Source organism: Plutella xylostella, chromosome 15 (assembly GCF_932276165.1).
Source record: "Plutella xylostella chromosome 15, ilPluXylo3.1, whole genome shotgun sequence".
Taxonomy (NCBI): domain Eukaryota; kingdom Metazoa; phylum Arthropoda; class Insecta; order Lepidoptera; family Plutellidae; genus Plutella; species Plutella xylostella.
Window position 1 is genome coordinate 4,412,045 of NC_063995.1, and position 21,006 is coordinate 4,433,050.

General features: G+C 36.0%; 2 protein-coding genes across 6 annotated transcripts; one reads left to right on the forward strand and one right to left on the reverse strand.

The window, feature by feature from the left end:
* The first annotated feature begins 17 nt into the window (after window positions 1-17).
* LOC105385375 (1-acyl-sn-glycerol-3-phosphate acyltransferase alpha) lies at window positions 18-11,634 on the forward strand. 4 transcript variants are annotated; one of them, XM_038107879.2, is made up of 8 exons: window positions 18-186; window positions 2,071-2,177; window positions 2,395-2,483; window positions 3,879-4,012; window positions 4,924-5,102; window positions 8,685-8,850; window positions 10,167-10,342; window positions 11,186-11,634. In XM_038107879.2, exons 2-7 carry the CDS (start codon window positions 2,091-2,093, stop codon window positions 10,331-10,333), a joined length of 822 nt encoding a protein of 273 aa, XP_037963807.2. In that variant the 5' UTR covers window positions 18-186; window positions 2,071-2,090; the 3' UTR covers window positions 10,334-10,342; window positions 11,186-11,634. The 4 variants fall into 4 exon arrangements, with proteins under 4 accessions (XP_037963807.2, XP_037963806.2, XP_048481691.1 ...); XM_038107878.2 differs by lacking the exon at window positions 18-186 and adding an exon at window positions 282-309; XM_048625734.1 differs by lacking the exon at window positions 18-186 and adding an exon at window positions 505-682.
* Window positions 11,635-11,659: 25 nt separating this feature from the next.
* LOC105385376 (1-acyl-sn-glycerol-3-phosphate acyltransferase beta) lies at window positions 11,660-19,611 on the reverse strand. 2 transcript variants are annotated; one of them, XM_011555740.3, is made up of 5 exons: window positions 19,129-19,611; window positions 16,984-17,117; window positions 16,504-16,685; window positions 15,404-15,572; window positions 11,660-14,684 (listed from the first exon to the last, which is right to left on the reverse strand). In XM_011555740.3, exons 1-5 carry the CDS (start codon window positions 19,317-19,319, stop codon window positions 14,512-14,514), a joined length of 849 nt encoding a protein of 282 aa, XP_011554042.1. In that variant the 5' UTR covers window positions 19,320-19,611; the 3' UTR covers window positions 11,660-14,511. The 2 variants fall into 2 exon arrangements, with proteins under 2 accessions (XP_011554042.1, XP_011554043.1); XM_011555741.3 differs by lacking the exon at window positions 19,129-19,611 and adding an exon at window positions 17,534-18,013.
* Between the last annotated feature and the right edge of the window lie 1,395 nt (window positions 19,612-21,006).

The window sequence follows — 21,006 nt, forward strand, 5'->3', positions numbered from 1 at the left end:
ATTTCTATACTTACTAAAAATATAACTAGGTACTGTGTGCTATGTTTTCTTAAAATATACTTATCGGAGTATTTATTTAAGTATACATATAATATGTACACACCTACATATGATGGGTATTTGTGTAAGTGTGTGCTTACTGCTGAGAGGTCAGAGCCAGTCAGAGGTGAAACTACTGATAAAGAGGTATGTTTATTAAAAATCGCTAATACACAACTAGCTACAGACACATTTTTGTTATTAAGTATCGCCATTCCATTAGCTCAGTCGTGCTAAAACGCGGTGGGACATCGCAGCCAAGCTATACGAGTTAGTATATTCTAATGTGATTGAATAATAATGTCCATCAATTCGCGAGTCGGAGATCCGGGCATTATCCCTAACTGGCTGACCAGTGACCAGCGATTGGCACTTTGATATTTATCACTGTACCAGTACCTACCGGTATAGTAGTGTAATGCATTAGTAGGTATTTGTTACATCAATTCATCGCATTGTGAGTGTCAGTGGCTGTGCTGGCGAGCAGAGGACGGCTGCAATCAGTCATTGTTGGTAGCCGGGGCGCGCTGGACGTCCGTGCAGGAGGCTCGGCCGCTCGCGACACTTCCTACATCGATGTGACGAGCTCATAGCTCCAGTGCTGTCTTCCTTTATTCCTATTTTATTTTCGTCGACGGTGAGTCTTATCTTATGCTAATTGTATGTTAATTTTGTGTAGGTAGGTAGGTACTTGCAGTTAAGTTATAGTTAGGTACTTAGGTTCCGTATGTTAAGCTAAGGTACAAAGGGACACAAATAACTTGTCATTCCATAGTAGTTACCTACTTATTATCGGTAACATTATTTATGACCCACAGACGTAGCAACGGAGATTTCAGATCATCCGAAAATGATACCGCCAAATGTAAAGGTAGAGTTAAATAAGTAAAGGTAGGTAAAGTAAAGGTAGAGTTAACACCCAATAGAGATGTTCGTATATATATATGCTAGCAACAACTAAAACTTTATCTAAGTAACTTTTCTAACTAACTATAAGGTATAATAATGTAAATGTTAGAATAGTAGGTGTACTTACCTACCCACTGCTGAACATATTTGTGCCTCTTCGGCAGCGATTCAGCGGTCGGACTTTAGAGTGTGCCACAAACGTTTTTTTCATGATCCTTTTTATTTTTTAAAGTACTTAACGAAATGAAAGGTAGGTATACCTACCTAGACCTGGACCGTGTGTATGTATCTAGTTACACTTAATGTGATCATAATTTTTTGCACTATATGTACCTAGGTAGGCACCTCTATTATTATGACCTTTGATATGTGATATCACCCAATGTTTTTACCACAACGTAAAAGTAAACTATATAAATTGACGTCCTTCTAGTATGTTCAAAGTATAACACTATGGGTATTGCTCTTATTTAGTAGTTTTGAGCTAATTTAAAGTTAATAATTTTTCAGTCAGTTAAGTTTCCACCTACTACGGCGGTGCCTATCTACACACATTACCTACCTAGTATCCTATATCGTATAAAAATAGTACTTATAGGAAAGTGTAACTAGTATAAAAAATATTACGCTCTGCCTACCACTGAGAGTGTGTGCCAAAGTGGTTGTAATAAGCAGCAAACCCCCAAACGTTATGCCTACCTAGGTACTTACTTACACAAAATGAAATACTTGTCTACGCAACGATCATGTTCACAAAATGATAAATATTGACATATTTATGTGTGAATTTGATAAAAAGAAAGAGATTAGGGGCCGGTTTCAAAAAGACTGATTAAATTTGACCGTCAATATAGTTACTATAAATATATTAACGATCAACATTGACTGAAGTTCTTGAAATACTTTAAGTACTTATATGTAGTTATAACATCTATCAATGTTATCGTAAATTATCTACTTCATTAATTAAACAATAGTTAACCGGCGGTTAACTTTGATCAGCGTTTTGGTTACTGGGTTCGAGATAGGTAGGTTTTATAATAATTAAGAAATTAAGTGTTATTTATTTTATTGCACCTGTAGGTATTAATTAATAGAGTTACTCACCTACATTTATTTCAGGTACGGGCAGTGCAGTAAACATGTCGGCTAACGTGATATTCGGCTGCGTGATGGCGCTTCTCATCATTTTATTCACAATAAGTAGCATAGCAAGATATTATATTAAGGTAAATATATCTCAATTTATGAATTAATTGTTGTTATTAAACACTAACCTTAATATTATTTGGTTGCCTACTATTATAGGTAAGTATGCCACACCAAATGTAGCCTAGAAGAGATCGCATTAATGTGCTGTGGCAGAATGTAGACATAAATGTATTTCTATAAGTACTTAGGTACAACATAACATATTTACTTAACATTTGAATGAATATTCCACAGTTTACCCTGTTCCTGGTGTGCTCCATGATATTCGCCACGGCGCCCATACCGCTCATGCTGATCAAACCCTTCAGTCCCAAGAATGCCTTGTGAGTACAATAAAAATGTGTTTGTACTGGACAGTCCGATGGATAATTTGTGGTTACTGGTTAGTATCATGGAAAGTGAAACCAGAAAAGAGGTCTAATTTTATACAAAACTTTAAATCATCAAATCATCAAATCAAAATCACACACACACACGCATTCACGCCTTGTACTAAAGTACTCCCTTGCGGGGTAGGCAGAGGTGCATTGCTGCACCCACTTTTCGCCAGAGTGTATGTTAGTCCCAATGTAATAGGGGGCGGGCCTATTGCCATTTGGATGTGCCCGCAAAATCATCAAATCATTTATTTGTTTGTTAAACATAGGTAAAAATACTTAGTCCATTTTAAGTAGGTAGGCAAGTCAAAGTACCTATCTCGTTAGCACATATCGTTGTATCTACCTACCTACTGAACAATAGTGAATTTGTTTGCATAATAGTAGATAAAATATAGGCATACTTACTTACCTACTTTCAAACTACAATTTTTTATTATAATTCGTAAAGAATTAGGTGGATCATTTAAATATATAGGTACCTACTTACTTTATCAATCGTGTGAATCGTGGGTACTTACTTAACTTATTTAGATTGACAATTTATTTTATGAGGGTATTTACGAAATAGTTTGGTGGAGATTCGTTCGTATGCGGATACACTTCTCTATGTCTGCGGATGCATCCGCAAGGTGTAGTGGAGGCGTTCCGTCCGCAGATGCGTCCAAGATGCCATCTGCAGATGCCTCCGCATACGTGTTGTGGAGGCAATACGATAGACTATAAACAGAGCGACTGGCGCTAATCTAACTGGCATTTTAATCTTTTCACCACGGTGACAAACCCTATCCCTGATTGTTGTATCTGAAACCCTATCCCTGTTGTAGTTGTATTTGTCAGCGACACTCTAAAGAAAATCCAATCGTATCCAGATATCCTAATGCAACAGTAGGTAGGTACTTACATAATGTAATAATAGCGCTAAAAATAGTGACGATTTGTCAATTAGTTAACTAAACAAACATCATCCAATGTGTCTTGGTAACGAGACAAACGAGCTATAATCATCATGTGCGTTTTCTTTTCATGGTTATCTGTAATTGTGTTACTTATACGGGATTCTATGGATTTTACTCGAATAGTAAAGGTAGTTAACTACCTACGCTATCATACAAAATAGCGTAATTATTAGTTAGGTACTTAATTTATTTTTAAAATATGCAGTCAGTATAATCAGCAGTAAGTAGGTACACTCAAAGGTTTCCAAACTTATTTACAAACTTAAGTAAATTTCTAGTGATAATTTCTACAACAAATTATGTTTGTAGCATAGCTGTGTAGGTACACAAATAAACAGTTGTTTCTATCGACAAGTTTCATAAAGCACCCTCCTCCGCACAGGATCCCGGCGGCGCTGCTGCGGCTGAGCGCGCGCGTGCTGGGCATCCGCTGGACGGTGCGCGGGCTGGAGCACGTGGACAACTCGCGCGGCGCCGTCGTGCTCATCAACCACCAGAGCGGACTGGACCTCTATGGTGAGTGTTAGATAGATAGATAGAATACACTTTATTTTTACACCAAAAAAGAATAATAAAATTAACTAGTAAGTACTTAACTTAATTAGGGTACAAAAGGCGGTTTTATCACTAAAAACGATATCTGCCAGACAATCTTTACTTTTTTGTGCTACCATCAGCTGCATATATATTCAATCTGTTCATTGGGATCCCTCATTAGTGGCCATAGTGGCTGAACTGTATTTGGATTGGATTGACAATATACAAAGCCATACTTCCCTGTAACTATAAGTAATGATAGGCATAAAATAATGAATTTAATGATGATGAGCTGATAACATAGATAATAATAAAGTACCTATAATTTTCATGTCAAAATGTTTTATAATAAGCCAAGGTATGTAATTTCATTTTGATTGATAATGAGTAGGTACCTATATACCTACCTAATGATAAATCACCTTGTGTGGGATAAGTACCCCAGAAAGTATTTTTTATATAATGCAAGCTAATCTCTTAATACCTTCGTATCTACTCTGTAAGTAGGTATATAAAAGTCCGATGTTCATGCAAAAGTTGAATGCCTACCTGCTATAAATTAGATAAACTAGCAGTAAGTAGCTAATTATTATATTTATGTGATTCTACTAAGATGCTAGAGGCCCACTAAATCCATCCATAGGTACAGTTATGTCCTAATGCAAACAAGTTGATAGTTCTGAAGTTAACAGCTATAACACTTTTATACCTTTTCATCCGGCTGGGGCAGATATTGGTTTAAAGACAGATTATACAGGGTGTTGCAAAAACCCTATGTAGAAACTTATTTGCTATCCCGAAGTTCCCTTAGGCAACGTTTCAAAAGTGGAACGTAGCTCGCAGCCTTAGCTCATTAGCTCTATAAACACCCCATATCCTCCTGGTTCCAGTGCTGGCGGTGCTGTGGCCGCTGCTGGAGCGCTGCACGGTGGTGTCCAAGCGCTCCATCCAGTACGCGGCGCCCTTCGGCACGGCCGCCTGGCTGTGGGGCACGGTGTTCGTGGACCGCGGCGCCCGCAGCGCCCGCGACGCGCTCAATAAGCAGACTGACGCTATACAGCAGCAGAAGGTACTTAAGGATAGTAGAATAAAGTAGATGACGTTTTATTGGTCCCTTTTGGATCACGAAAGATGCACGAAAAGAGCCTTCTCGTGTGATATGAAGTTCATCACACTGAAAATGCATCTACGTGCGTTCATGTCATTCGTGCAAAGCGGAGCGTGATGCGGAGGCAGTGTGTGAATCGCGTTTATGCCTCCACTGCACTGGGTAGAGGGAGTAATTTTGGGGATCTTTGGTGGTTTCGTGTGTGGATGCATTTGCGTGCGTCTACGGATGTGTGTGATACAGATATTTATGTAAGTAGTAGATTTAAAATATAAATAAATGTTCAAATTTTTAACTTTACCTTGCAAAATATAACCGACACACCTACCAATATAAGAACACTAACATGTGCTATGTTTGAAGCAAGTTACTTACTGGAAAATTACTTTTACAGCTAATTTCTGATCTCTAGCAGATGTGGCTCAGTGTAGGAAGCTGAAGGTTACTATGGGTGTGCTTATTACATAGACGTGCATCTAACTAAGTAAACATTGACCTGCGTTCGACTTGTTCACTAGTATAATATGCGCTACATCATGTCATATATCTCAAACATCAAGCATTTAATTATTAACAGAGTATGTAGTACTTACACTAATAATATGACTAACGCACAGTCGCACTCCCAGCGAAAAATACTTACGAGTATATTGCAAGACAACGTCAGCAATTAAGAGCTTCATCTAAAGATCTGACTCATCTAATCAGTGGTATGGTACATGGTATCAACAATCATATTATCACCCGAGAAGCGCCCGCGCAACGTGATGTACCTGCTAATTGAAGTCTGTAAGTACCTAGCTAGGTAGGTACTTAGTTTAAAAAAACCGGGTGTTGCAATGGGCCTTGATATAGTGACCTTTGATGCTGATGTGACAAAGTGCGTGCACTTAGATCGTAGCGATGACGATGACGTCACTCTTGACTCTTGATCGTCAGTTGTTTCCTCTAAGCCTCAAGTGCAGCGTTTTATACACGCTGATTCATCTTGGTACAATTATTATGTTTAACCATAACCATGATCTTAGAGGTTGTGTAGATAGGTAACAGTAGGTCAGATTTGCCTGTACTTATCACTATATTACGTAGATAGTTAGGTTCATACTCATGTAAACTATCCATAGTAGGTAAGCTCCTAGTGTTTATTTATATTGCTATATGCGATAACTTGATAAGCACTATACCTACCTAGCCATATACAGGGTGTCCCAAAAGTCAACGTCATCCCTTAAAGGGCTGATAGGTCAGCTCATGAGAGGCCAGAATATCACAATATGACCTTAGTAAAAACTCGATAATTTTCGAGATATTGACACTATTATAAATTTGTTGAAAATCGACACCTTGGATCAGTTTTTTGCGTGCCGCCGGTACAAAAATCCATATTGTTAGAATTTGTTTGGTGTTGCATCACCCTGTATAGCCCTGCTATTGATCGCAGTCAAAAAAAAATCGAGTAATGCTGTATGTTTAAAAAAAACACGGTTTTCAAAGTCATAAAAGGTAATCGTATTTTTTTATAAACAACTTTGACTCTACATACTGTAAAAAAAATATACAACGCAAACCTGGCACCTTATTTGAAAAGATTGCTCATTTAATGCAGTTTCCAAAATGGTATGAAACGTTGCTATTGTTTCAATTAACAAAAAAGTTATTGCTATGTTAGTACAAAACGACCTCGATGTAAAATTGTTTGAAGGAAATTTATCTGACTGAATTTATTAAGGGTAAGTCATGTTGGAAAAAGTAAAAGTAAAATAGGTGGTGGGGTCAGCCGTGGCAACCTAGATGACGCAAAAATAGCTAAGAAAAAACTTACAAAAACTCTTATAAAACATAATTTGCGTTTTTTACACCTTATTTTAAAAAAAAACAATCATTTAGGTGACTTTTATTTTTATTTCTCAACATTATAACACCACATTATTATATTAAGTACATAATCAGCAAAAAATAATACTCATTAATGGTCATAATCATAATTTTGAGAGTTTGGTTTTGTTTAACAATAACTTTAAAATAAATAAAAAGTAATTAGAGGTAATATTAATGACAAACTGATCTGTCCCTTTTTTGGATACTGTGGGTGTACAATGTACATGTGTAAGCGTTTTACTTGTACAATATCACACATTAGCACTACTCAGGAATATACGTTACCATGCGCTACATTTATGGGGAATGTGGAGTTGCTTTTGTCCACTTTTTTCGAGAAAGATACTCAAAATGCGTTTTTTTTTATTCTGTGACAACGTTGTCTCTTTTCCCACTCCTGGCCACACCACCTATTTTACTTTTACTCATTCCAACATGACTTACCCTTAATAAATTCAGTCAGATAAATTTCCTTCAAACAATTTTACATCGAGGTCGTTTTGTACTAAAATAGCAATAACTTTTTTGTTAATTGAAACAATAGCAACGTTTCATACCATTTTGGAAACTGCATTAAATGAGCAATCTTTTCAAATAAGGTGCCAGGTTTGCGTGGTATATTTTTTTTACAGTATGTAGAGTCAAAGTTGTTTATAAAAAAAAACGATTGCCTTTTATGACTTTGAAAACCGTGTTTTTTTTAAACATACAGCATTACTCGATATTTTTTTTGACTGCGATCAATAGCAGGGCTATACAGGGTGATGCAGCACCAAACAAATTCTAACAATATGGATTTTTGTACCGGCGGCACGCAAAAAACTGATCCAAGGTGTCGATTTTCAGCAAATTTATAAAAGTGTCAATATCTCGAAAATTATCGAGTTTTTACTAAGGTCATATTGTGATATTCTGGCCTCTCATGAGCTGACCTATCAGCCCTTTAAGGGATGACGTTGACTTTTGGGACACCCTGTATGTTAAAGTGATAGAATATCCGGTTCAAAATCTAAAGATTATCTATCTATGCTCGTGTTATTTGTTTATAAGTAAGTACTAGTTTTACCGCCGAGTCCAACTCGCTAAGAAAATAGTTTTTTTTAATTAATTTAATTCTACTCCCGTATGGTTTTACGTTAGTTAACTAGTAGTAAGTATTAGTCATTCATTCATTAAAATTGGTCAGTATTTTTATGTGGTTTCATTTGTTACAGTAAGAACCTAGGTTAATCAAATTTACATGATACGTTACGTATGTATAGGTCTTGGTAGGAAAGTACATATTATTACGAGTATAGTTCTCTAAGTGCCATTAATCATTAATTAACATTAGTTGTATTTTGAACATAAACTATCGGAACGGTCAATAAATTTGATAATATTATACGTCACACTATTGGGTTATCTTCTAAAGACGTCACTAAAGATTGACCTAGATATTATTATTGGTTGATTTTGTTGACATTGTTGGTTAGATTTTCGCATAAGTACCTATGTATATGTACTAACCAAAATATTCGCAATCAAAACCTATAAAAGAAATAGGTAATAGGTAGATCGCATCATATAACTATGTATTAATATGTACTTACTTACTCGAAGCTTCCCGATGACCCTTCCAATACTTAGTTCTAATACTAAAGTCCCTATCTTTATGGTTTCCAGCGCAAGTTGCTGCTGTTCCCCGAAGGCACGCGGCACTGCGGCGACCGTCTGCTCCCCTTCCGCAAGGGAGCCTTCCACGTGGCCATGGACGCGCGCGCCGCCATCCAGCCCGTCGTCGTCTCCAAGTACCACTTCCTCGACTCGGAGAGGAAACGCTTCGGATCAGGTCAGTTTGCACTTGTTGCTGGACGTTAAAAGTATTCTGGACGCTTGGTGAAAAGTTTCTGGTTAACATTTATCTACAGGATGTTGCATAAAGGATAAAGCCGAAATCTACGAGTGCAGCATGTTATATCTTAGCCCGAATATCTAAGCTAGATTTCATTTTCGGGCTTAGATATAACATGCTGCATACGCAAGTTTCGGCTTAGTATAATCTTTTTGCAACATTCTGTATAGTAAGCAAGATTTTATTATCCTCGTCCTTCGTCAACAATGTAGAGACTATATAGTTGTCACATCATGAGTAATGTGTGTGGCCTGCCTCCTGCAATGAGTAAACAAATACCTACGTATCCGTCATAAAAGAGCATTACTATTTACGACCATTTCAGTAGTTAGGTGTAAGTATAGGTACATTACAACAACAATAATCTTTTGTGTTGACAAGATTAGTGGCAGCCGTAGTGTGGTCATTACGAAATAATGAACCTAACTAACCAGATAGTGGTGTTATCTGCTAAGGTATGGTGGAATGGACCTACTTTCGTATTTGAACATTAGTGTAGGTGGAAGCTACCTAGTTGTAGGTACTTAGTTTTGTTAGTAACTCTAATACAATGGGTCCCATTCTTAGTCCCATTGTGACACCGTCTCTGTTCCGGGATGTCTAAAAGTACTAACCTACCCAACAAAACAATTAATTACTTAATGCAGTTACTGTGCAATAAGTTAACATTTGTACACGTGGACATTTTGAAGGTCAAATGTAGTGGGCAGTGAGGTCAAGATACCATCTAGGTATTATGTACCTACCTATAATCACAACATTGCCGAGCCCTTGGTAAGCACAAGATGTGCTGGCGTTACGAAATAAATAAACTCATACGAGTGCTATGATATAACCGCGGTCATTCGAAGGTTTAAATCACAATGTGGTACTTAATCAAACATTACATTTTACGACCCTTTTATGTAAGCACTTACTGTGACAATCTATTCGTATTTGTAGAAGCATGTTATGTTATTTTATTTACGGAAAAATACTTTGTTCTGGAGATATACTAGCTAGCTACGTTGTCGTCATTATATGAGTGTTATTGATCAGATAAGAGCGTGGTCGAAAGGGACTGGTGACTATAAGCGTGTAATAGAGGTACCTCCTTGACTGAACTACGAATGAAAGACTGATAGAAATTCGTGGAATCCAAACCTGACCTGAGTCACCCGCTTTCAGCATAGGCAGGTGTACTTACACTGAAAAACCTACCCCGATCTTACCTTCCTTTTAAGCTAACTCGTCCAATATCGACTGTATTCCAGGTGAGGTGATAATAAGCCTGCTGCCGATCATCGAGACGGAGGGTCTGTCGAAGGACGACCTGGAGAGCCTGATGAAGAAGACGCAGGATGCCATGCAGGACGAGTTCACGCGCATCTCCGCGGAGACGCTCTCTAACCGCTACGCCACCGCCGCCGCCGGCAACTGACTCGATTAGGTAACTTAACTATTATTATTTTATACATAAAGAAAGTATTTTAGACCCGAAAGCAAGCACGCTAGATACAGAGTACTTATGTATTTGTTAAATTTGGTACCTAAAAGTAAGAGATAGAGAAGTTTTGTGCAAAAGTTAGCATAATAATTATAGGCAAGTCATTGTTTGGTGGCTTAATTTTCTAAATAGCAGAAAAAGTATCTATTTTCCACGTACCGAATTATATTTCTTATAAATACAGATAGGTAGGAGTAGCAGTAATAAATTAATGAAATAGGCCGGTGTGACTTGCGTGACTCATATGGCTCAGGAGGCCACCTGAACTACAAACAATTGAAGTAATGAAATTCAAGAGTCCAGTTACATATTAGGTATAATGTTGTATAAGTTTATGTTTGTTTTAACTATGCCTTCTGCCGTTTATAACTAAATCTTTATATACGGGTCAAAACTCTTGTATACCTTAGTGCCTGCTAGAATATTTCGACTCGATAGTGTGACGCTTGAGGCATTGCTATTAAAAACTGTGCTTTTGTTTCCACAATACTCCATCGGCACTGTTGCTAAAAATACCCGGGGTAAAGCCAGGCTCCAATTTATTTGAGTTTGTGTACTTAGAGTGGGATGGGACTAGATGGGATGGGACCATATATGGCCGGATAGCCTGAGACTACATTAGTGCAACAATTTTTCAACAGGGTTAGGGTCTCAATGCAATACTTACCTGATAATAATATTGTTAGAAATTGATTTCATAAAACGTTTGTGATAGGCTGACAGGTATTAAAAATCTAAATTAGGTACTTATAATAATGTTACATTGTATATTTTGTTCTCTTTCAGGTACACTTTAAAATTAAATTTTGTGAAAAAGAGCTGTGATAGACATAACTGCTAATCTGCATAATAAGGTATGTATGTAACAAGGGGTCCATTCCATTATTTACCAGTTGTGACTGTGTTTTATAATGTAAATGTAAATCTTCATTTATTATTGTTATTTATAAAGTACTGTTTTGAAAGTAGGCATAGAACGCAGGAATAATTACTGTTGATACCGTAATCCTGTCGATTGCAATATGTAAACCGTACGAACACAGATGGTATTAGTTTAAACAGTCCCAAAGCCAAAGTAGACACCATCATTCATGTTATAATTTATATTAATTAATTACCTTAGGCAGTATAAACACGACCAATGACATTTTGAGGTTGATTTTCTAATAATAAGTAAGTAATAGATGTTATTGTTGTTTACAAGATAAAATATTTATTAAACAATTAATTTTTAACCGTCTTTCAAGTGAAACACCCAAACCCTCGACATCTCAATTTATTACAACATCACATCATGCATACGAAAACATGAAAAAATAGTTATATTTTATGCCTTTAATGGTAATTGCGTTTAATGTTATTTCGTTAACAAACGACATCATCATAGTGAAGGCTAGTGGAAAATTCATGACTACATATTTTACACAATACTTGAACTGTAAAAGCATTAAGTTTTAATTTTACATACATATAACATTTTAAACACATCTTCATTACAGTAAAATTCTCTTTAAACAAAGATCACATCGTTTATACATATCTAGTATCGCGGTCACTAATCTTATCCGATTAGAATAATGTATTACAATATATTTGTAGGATTCTAATGCTATACATGATAAAAGATAGATACAAGAACAACATTTGGTATACAGAATTCTACATAATATAGAATAGATAGACAAAGAGTTTTAACGCACATTGATAAACCATTCGAAATATCTACCTGAATATGTTGTAAACATTTCAAACTTTATAGTTGGTAGATACTAGATACCAGTGGAAAAAGATAAAGATAACCTTTACATCTACACTATATGTACTGAATGACTGCTTTTAACAATATGAGTATTAAAAGTTCGAATGGGAAAAGTATAGCAGTAAAATATGCTCTATTGGATTTAAGTAAAATCTATGTTTTAATAGTAAGATATATTAAAATTCGAAAAATATACTCAACTTTAAATATGGTTACAAGACGCTACAGTAGAAAACACCATAAACCTATGAATGTCACGCAGGCAACCTATGTAGGTAACTATAACTAGGTATCAAGGTGTGTATTGATGCAAATCTTACGATACATAGACGTCAACTTTTTAAAACTCCTATGGATAATATTCTAATATCATCAATAATACAATAAAGTCATATAAAATTATTACTCTTTAAAACTACTATTATCATTATCATCATCAACGTCAGAGTATTCTGCATCATCAGTCAACCAATGCAATGTGTGAAACATGCATTTGGTGGTCTAACGAGGCAGCGTCGAGATGCCTGGACCACACCGGTGTTCCAGGAATAGTGCCCATTGGACATCTCATCATTTACACCTTCTTTCACAGCCCAATATTTCCAAACTACAATGCCCTGTTGCTCATTGAGCCATATCCTCATAATGTTAAACGTCACTTTTTACAAATGTAATTTTGATGGTAACACTTAGGTACATATTTAAATTCATCACAGGATTATAAATTATAATCGCAATAAGTTTTTGTAGATTTAAGATACATTTGTGGTTGTGTTGGCAAATATTGACTAGCTCGACTTACAAATGCGTTTTTAGTATAGATTTAAACAAAATACCATTAAGTAAAACTATAGGTAAAATATACTTATAATTAATATGCTATCTATCGAAATAACGATAAACGACGGAAAATACAGCTTATAAGTTTGTTTTACATGTGTATTATAAAAAGTGTAAAATAGGTAAATCTTATAATAAAATAACACACACATAATTAATTATCACTGAGGAATAATGGCACCTACGTCTACGTTACGAGTTAAAACCAATAAACCCAAGAGTTCCTCCACAATAATACATACAGTAATATCAGCTGGGAATATGTGAGATAAACACTGGACTTCTAGAGACTTGCATTTAAAACTAATAATATATGAACTATCAAAAGGCACACTCACATCGCGTGGTCAAGGATACAATCTTAATGCTAATTAAACTAGGAATTTGAACTTAAAATAATAAGGCGCTATTTTATAAAAATTATAATACGTGTTGCGAAAAAGAGCGTGATCAATGATACATTTGTTGCGCAAGTAATTCGTGAATGGCCGTGCGACATGTCAGGTTGGGCAACTCATTAATATTCCGCACAAGCATCGCCCAGTTACTACTGCTATCTCATCGCCAATATTAATCACACTATAATTAAATAATCGAATAAATGTGCTGTAGTATACAAGTGCAAAATCTGTTATATTGTAAATCAACAGTCACATAAATATTATGCAAATACGATTGATACTTTAGTTTTTAAAAATAATACGTTAATAATACTTACTAAACTGGGAATGGCTAGAAAAAATAGGCATAAAGGATAAAAATACCGATGGCAAATGGTATTTTTTTGTATTACAATGCTTAAATACTCACGACTCAGTCTCTACTATAGGTATGTGAATAACGTAAAAGATTTCATCACTATTATTTTACTTAGGTGTTCAGTGTGGTGATCAATCAATCATAATGGTATTGTCAGTAATTATCTTTCTTCCATATCGTAATCGAGTTATTTACAGAAACAATTCGATAATCCGATTAGGCCTTGATTTTGCTAATTTATTTATCTTGTTTGTAACTTGTTATTAATTCAATGTAATGAATCGACCTGCCTAGGCATACAGTCCAAGAACTGCAATATTATTGCAATAGCGAAATGGTGGCTATTAGACCCTAATTCATGTAGGTAAATCGGGAAAACACAGTCTATAAAATCTATAATTGCCAAGGCCATAGCCATTAGATTTGATGTAAGTACTTTTTTGTCACACTCCAACAAAGTGGCGGCAAAAGATCTGTGGAGATAATTAACACTAACAAACAATTAATATACCTGGCAATCAACGCGAACTTTGGCTGAGAATAATTATTTATAATTCGCACGACTATATTACTCACGGCAGGTATAATACATCAATACTATAATATAATCTTCACGGACTTAAAACCTTAGAACAGTCTAGAGCGCCATAAACGCAGTACTAGGATCTCAGAAGTATCACTCGAGTATCTCAATGTGCAGTCTATGCTTACAGCCGCATCCTTTTTTGTCCGCCGGGGCGGGGGGCGGGAGGTGTCAGTTCTGCACGGCGAGCGGGTAGTCGGCGGGCAGCGCGCTCAGCACCTCCTTGCTGAGCTCCTGGTAGGCGGTCTCCATGGCGCCGCGCACGCGCCGGATCAGCTCGGGCACGTCCTCCATGGTCATGCCGGTTGTTGGCACGGGGTCCAGGCACTGGATGATCACGTGGCCTGCAAGTTTATACGGGTATTGTTTAAGGGTCGGTATATAGAGGATGTGAAGTCGTAAAATGTGTTGAGGAAAAATGCGGTAAAACCGGCATTGTCTAAAGTAAAACAGTAAAAATATGTATAATATTTTATGTGGCATAAAACATTTCAGATAATGTTCCTGTGTAGGTACGCTATTTGCTTTATGAGTATAGGTAAAACTATAATGTATGATCATGAGCATGAATGTCGTACACTTAGAACTCCCACGTTTTTCTACTTCCTAGATTAGGAGATAAGATAAGATAATTTATGATGGAACACCCTGGCGAATGGCCGATTTGAATGGATTATATGATAATTTTAAGCATTATTAATGCTTCTCCATGTGTAATTTAATAAATTGTTAGAAATATTGTAATTTTAAAGGTAGGTACCTAAAAATACCGAATTGGTATAAGGTATGGTTAACCAAGCTGTTGCCCGCGGGCTGCGCTTCGCCTTCAAGTATTCCCGGATTTTAGGTGATACACAGTAGGGTGTAAGCAATTTCATGCCAATCCAGTAGTTTTACGTGAAAGAGTAAGAAACAACCATTCTCACGAACTTTCACGTCGCAGATGGAACGTTTTCGTTGCTCGCCAGTACATTAGATTAATGTCACGACCTTGATCTTGACATACTTCTTTCGCTCCACATTCATAACTCTCATCACGCTATCATAAAACTCCACAACATACCTTTGTTGAAGATGTTCTTCCTGGTGTTGATGAAGTAGTAGGGCGAGTAGACGACGGGCAGCACGGGTACCTGCGCGGCCACGGCGATGTTGAACGCACCCTTCTTGAACGGCAGCAGCTTAGTGAAGTCCTTGTTCCGAGTTCCTTCTGGGAACAGCCACAGCTTCGTCTGGAAATAAGTGTTGGTTTTATTTTATTTGCCACAGTTTCGTCTGGAAATTCGTGGTGGTTTTATTTTATTTGCGTTTTTCTTTTGCCTCAATAGGTGAAAGAAGCGCATGATCGGGAACGGTGGTCAGTTTATAAGAAGGTTTTTGCCCAGGAGTCGGACACTAAACAGGCTACATAAAAATAAAATAGTATTTTATACAGCTAATACAAGTATTTTCCTCACAGTGCAGTGGGACAAACTAGAGGCTATATGTATAAAAAAATAATTTTACAGCCCTACACCTTTACAGGGGTTTCTGTGAAGTTTTCCTGTATTTATTAAATTACTTAAACAGGATGTTTTTGTTTCCATGACTACATATTTTATAATTACTATTGTTTTATATGAAATGTATGTGAAACTTGCGGATTAAAAAACGAGTTTGCTATGCAATACAACAAAAAAGTACAAAATTTACAGTTTTTCTAAAAATAATAAGTACCAATGTAATCTAATAACTAATTCTTTTATTATCTAGAAATGATAATATTTTAAATATCGTAGGCCCCCCTTAGCCCTTAAACGTGGGCACCATATAAGTTTTGTCAAGTAAACATGATAAATTACTCACAAATCGATAACTAGGAACCCAATTGAAAATATTTTAAATATTCAGGAAGAGATAACAATATTTATTGAAGATAAGTTTATTAAACTAGTAGACATTATGAATGCTGGGCAATATTGAATTTATATAAGTAAATTTACTTTTATTAGATCGAATTAAAAAAGCTAATCTTGAGATATGTATAGCCATTAAACTGCCAAGGATTAATTAAATTTCAATATCGCTCTTAAATGTTAGGATATTTCGTAAGACTTTAGAGGTGAAGGTACTTATTTAAATAATAATATTATTCAGCAGAAAGTAACAGGGTTCTAACAGTACCTTGTTCTTGATCATGACTTCTGAGGTGACTTGCAGCTGTCGGTATGCATCCTTGGGGTTGCTCCGGTCTATGAAGACCACTCCGGCCAGGTATGCGGAGAGGCCGAAGGGCCAGATGTAGAACAGCTCCTTCCTGGCCACCGCAGCCACTTTGTCCATCACATGCCAAATGTTGAACATGCCTGGAATTCACAATTATTATTTTTTTACCAGCACACAGTTCATATTATTAAGAAGTTACATGTAGATGTTGTGGGATTATTTTAAAATAATCCATATTTAAATTTACTCCACAGGACAATTTATATAACAATATGCCTATATGTAGCAGCAGCTTTTGGGCACATGAAACAAAACTGTACATGAAAACCTGAAAAAATAGCAACAGCTTTGTAAAGGTGTCACATCACACCCCATGATATATTTTTTTACATTTGGTTTATATGCTGTGGCATATTTTCAGTAAAATTGAAAACTTACCCAAAATGTCAATGGAAGATTGGTGGTTTGATACAATAACGGCGCCTCTATCTTCAGCTAAAACCTTCCCGTTCCGCAAATGCCATTTCACTTCAATAACTTTGGTCACATGCTTGATAATCTGGGCTGCTACCCTATGGAATTGTAAATTTATTTTAGCACATTAGACTTCACTGAGTATAATACTTAGATTTTTCAAAATAATAAATTATGGTATTCCACTACAGTACTACCTACTACTAGCCATGATTATGTTTTTTTTCATTACATTAGAATATACAGCCAATTAAACAATTCTAAATAATGGGAGTTGTAACTATAGCACTGTGCCTTTGTATTTGAATATCCATTAACTCAATAAATGGGTCATAAGGAAACATGAATTCCGAAACCATATTTTTCATGTCCATAAGCAGAAAGATTTTATTTAAGAAAACAGATAGTATAATCGTACTATATTTTCAGTCAATTGTTATTTTCAGTGAAGCTTTAATTAGCCCCTATCACGTAAATTAATTAACAGATGCAGAACAAAATTATTGATACTTACAGTGAATTTTTTACATTTTTTGGGTTGAAGACGAAGAATGGTAGCATAAGTAATGCCATGACCGATGATACAAAGTAAAATAAGAGAAATTTCGCCTGGAACTTCACATTATTTGGTGTTTCAGAAAATAATTGTTTTAAAATGTAAGTTGCAGTGGTGAGCAATGCAAAATAAACAATAACTTCCCACATTTTTGGCACGTTTATCCTTCACAAGAGTCAGTCGTTAAATAATTAAGAATAAAGCTAATGATGAAAGAAATCACCACGAACGCGGACGATTAAAATTTATCAACAACCCAAACAAAACACACCACCACAAGCGCAGAAGCGCGCTTTTCGCTTTGATTGATTGAATTGAATGAAATGAACGTGACTGAACGATTGAATTGAATGAAACCAAATGTCAGAACTAATAGCATTTTGAAGAACGGTATAAATAAAAAGCTTTTATGAATGGTATTTTACAAAGAAAAGCTTTAAATTAAAAACAAGCTTCATTACTACTTGTTAATCAATGTAGAATAAAACATAATATGTGGGGACATCTCACACACGGCCATCCGACCCCAAGCTAGGTAGAACCTGTGTTATGGGTGTCGGACAGCTGATATATCTACACAAATACATAGATAGATAGATACTAAATATAAATATCAACACCCAAGACCCGAGAACAAATATCTGTGTTTAAACAAATATCTGCCCCAGCCGGGAATCGAACCCGGGACCTTCGGCTCAGTAGTCAGGGTCACTAACCACTACGCCATTCGGTCGTCAACTACGCCATTCGGTCGTCGAATAAATTAGATTTACGTCAGCCTACACTAAAACTCGTAATACCTAATGCTTATACAATCTCGATACTCCCGTACTCCGATAGGTACTCCCAACCAACCCCAAGCCCCCAAAACAAGTCACGTCCAGCTACTGAAGGCCTGAAGGCCTATGGCGGGTTGGCGGGGTGCAAAACGCGCACGCCAAGACGTCGAGCGGTCTCGGGAACTTTTGCCACGTCTTGACGGGAGCGTCTAGCGCCCCGTGCTAGGCCGTCAGGATGCAAAACGAAGCTTTTTTCATCCACCTTATATCTTTTTCGCAAGAAGAGGCCTGTTATAAATTTTACGTCTGTACCTATATTATCGGAGGCAAACCTTAAGTAGGTAAGTATGAGTAAACATCAGTAAAACAAGTGCTAGGTATGCTCCTTGCACGAGTTGAGCGGAATATAAGTAAGTATTTACTAAAGTATAAAAAAATAAAAAAGTTTTGCTTTTGTGATGATTGTCAAGTCTGAAATCGGTTTGGCCGTAGTTATGTAATACTGCAATTTAACTTCTAACAGGTTTTAGTTTCTATATAGCAATCTAAGTTCTACAAACCTAGGAATAAACACATAATTATGATAAATTGTGCCAAAAATCGATTAAGTAAATTATAACTAATTCTTTTAAAAAATAATAATAAACCACTCGCCTTCAGAAGCCATCTAGAGGCGCCTATTAGGTGATATCCAAGGCACGAGGTAAAGATTTGGCATCTCTTGGCTAGTATGAGCGCTGCAAGAGCAATGAAGTAAAAAAGTATTGTACTCACGTGCAGTTCCGGACATTCTTGGGCCGGAGTAAGAAGAAAGGCCAGACCACCGCAGCTTCTAGGAGGCAGCATGCGTAGTACACACCGATTTTCAAATCATGGTTCCCGTGCTTACTGTCAGTGTTGGATAGCTTCTTGATGAGCAGGGTGGCCAGGAAGGTGATCACGATTAGCAACACTGTATCCCACATGGCTAGATTCTGCTGACCATCGACACAAAAAGAAACCGAAAATAAACCTGCGGAGGTAATACTCGTTAGCTTTCTTGTATTAGGCTAGTCTCTCCAAACCGTTATTGGTATATTTTGTAACCATGCGGTAATTTAATTAACTTAAACTCAACTGCGTAACTAAATATTTTTTTGAGTAGAATATGTCCTATACACAAAGCGGATGATTTCGAAATGCTCCAATAAATGGTATGTTACACTAAGTTTTAGCACAAAAATGACCTTAGAACCAGTTTCAAGTTTATTTCCTAGGTAGTCCTGATGACGATGTCGTTGGCATTAGAAGCTCTATATTAAATCAGTATCTTAATACTAAAATTTAAAACCCACCCACACGCACACACGCATACGCATAATAGCTAGTCAGGTTCGGAATCATGTTACACCGGAAAGACTAGGTTTTAATCAAATACCTGCTATCCTAAACGAGATTTACAAAAATACTCGAAATGTGCCTCTACCATATGGTGTATATTTAGATTATTAGTTATGCCATGTTCGTCCAAATATAATAGGGGGTCAGGGGTGGTTTTCAAAATCAAAATCAAAAATCAAAAATATTTATTTAAACACCATAGAATTTAAAAAGTTAGTAGGTACAAACAAATAATTTTAGGAAATTAAATAAAAGGGTGAGAGATTATAAATTATCGAAATTCGGTGGCTTCCACACTAGGCTCAGCCTGTGTCGTGGATGCCAGTGTACCTGGTTACAAATAAAATTATTAACTAAATAGGTAGGTGGTACTTATAGAACTTTTAAATCTAAATAATGTTTATAGCTTAATAGGTATGCGTTAGGGTAGGTATTTAAATTATTAAAACTAAATATATACTAATCTTAGGAACATTTTGGGTAAACATAATTAGCTAGCAAGACAAAATAAAAACAAAAATTAACATAAATTTAACCATTTTTGGTTATCAAAAACAAACAAAGGAACTTAAGTAGGTAATACATTCTTATTTTATAAAACTTATGGACTGGCTAATAGAATAGGTATTGTTAGGTATGGAGTAGTGAGTATATAATTTAGGTAAAAATATGAATTAATACTTATAATAAGTATAGATATCAATGATACTAATAAATAAATAGTAATAAACATAGGTACATATAAAATTATAAAATACAATTATAAGTGTCTGAAAGTATAATTATTATTTATTTATAATTAATGATGTATTTAGAAGTATGGTAATATAGTGTAGGAAATCAATCAATTGGGCAGCAATGTTTAGTCTATTATTAAATTATTTTGTTATTAATAGTATATCTTCAGTTTCAAAATAATCAAGATGGAAAAGCCATTTCAAAACTACTTTTTGAGTGGCTTTAGTAGTTAGCTCTTTAATGTTACATGATTTAGCGAGTTTGTTGCAGATATGAGGATGGAGGAACGGTGGAAATCTTTGGGCAAATGTGGTATTGGCAGGCACTGTGTCTATTCTAAATATTCTTTGTTTTAGTAACTGGCTGTAATTACTGGAGTTAAGTGTCTTGCGGTGCTGAAGAAGGACGACTCTAATTATGAATAATTTTCTAATACTCAGAAGGTTGTATTCTTTATATAAGGTAGCGGTTGGATATATTCTAGGTTTTTTGTACATTACTTTTATGATTGATCTCTGAGCTCTTTCTAGGGTA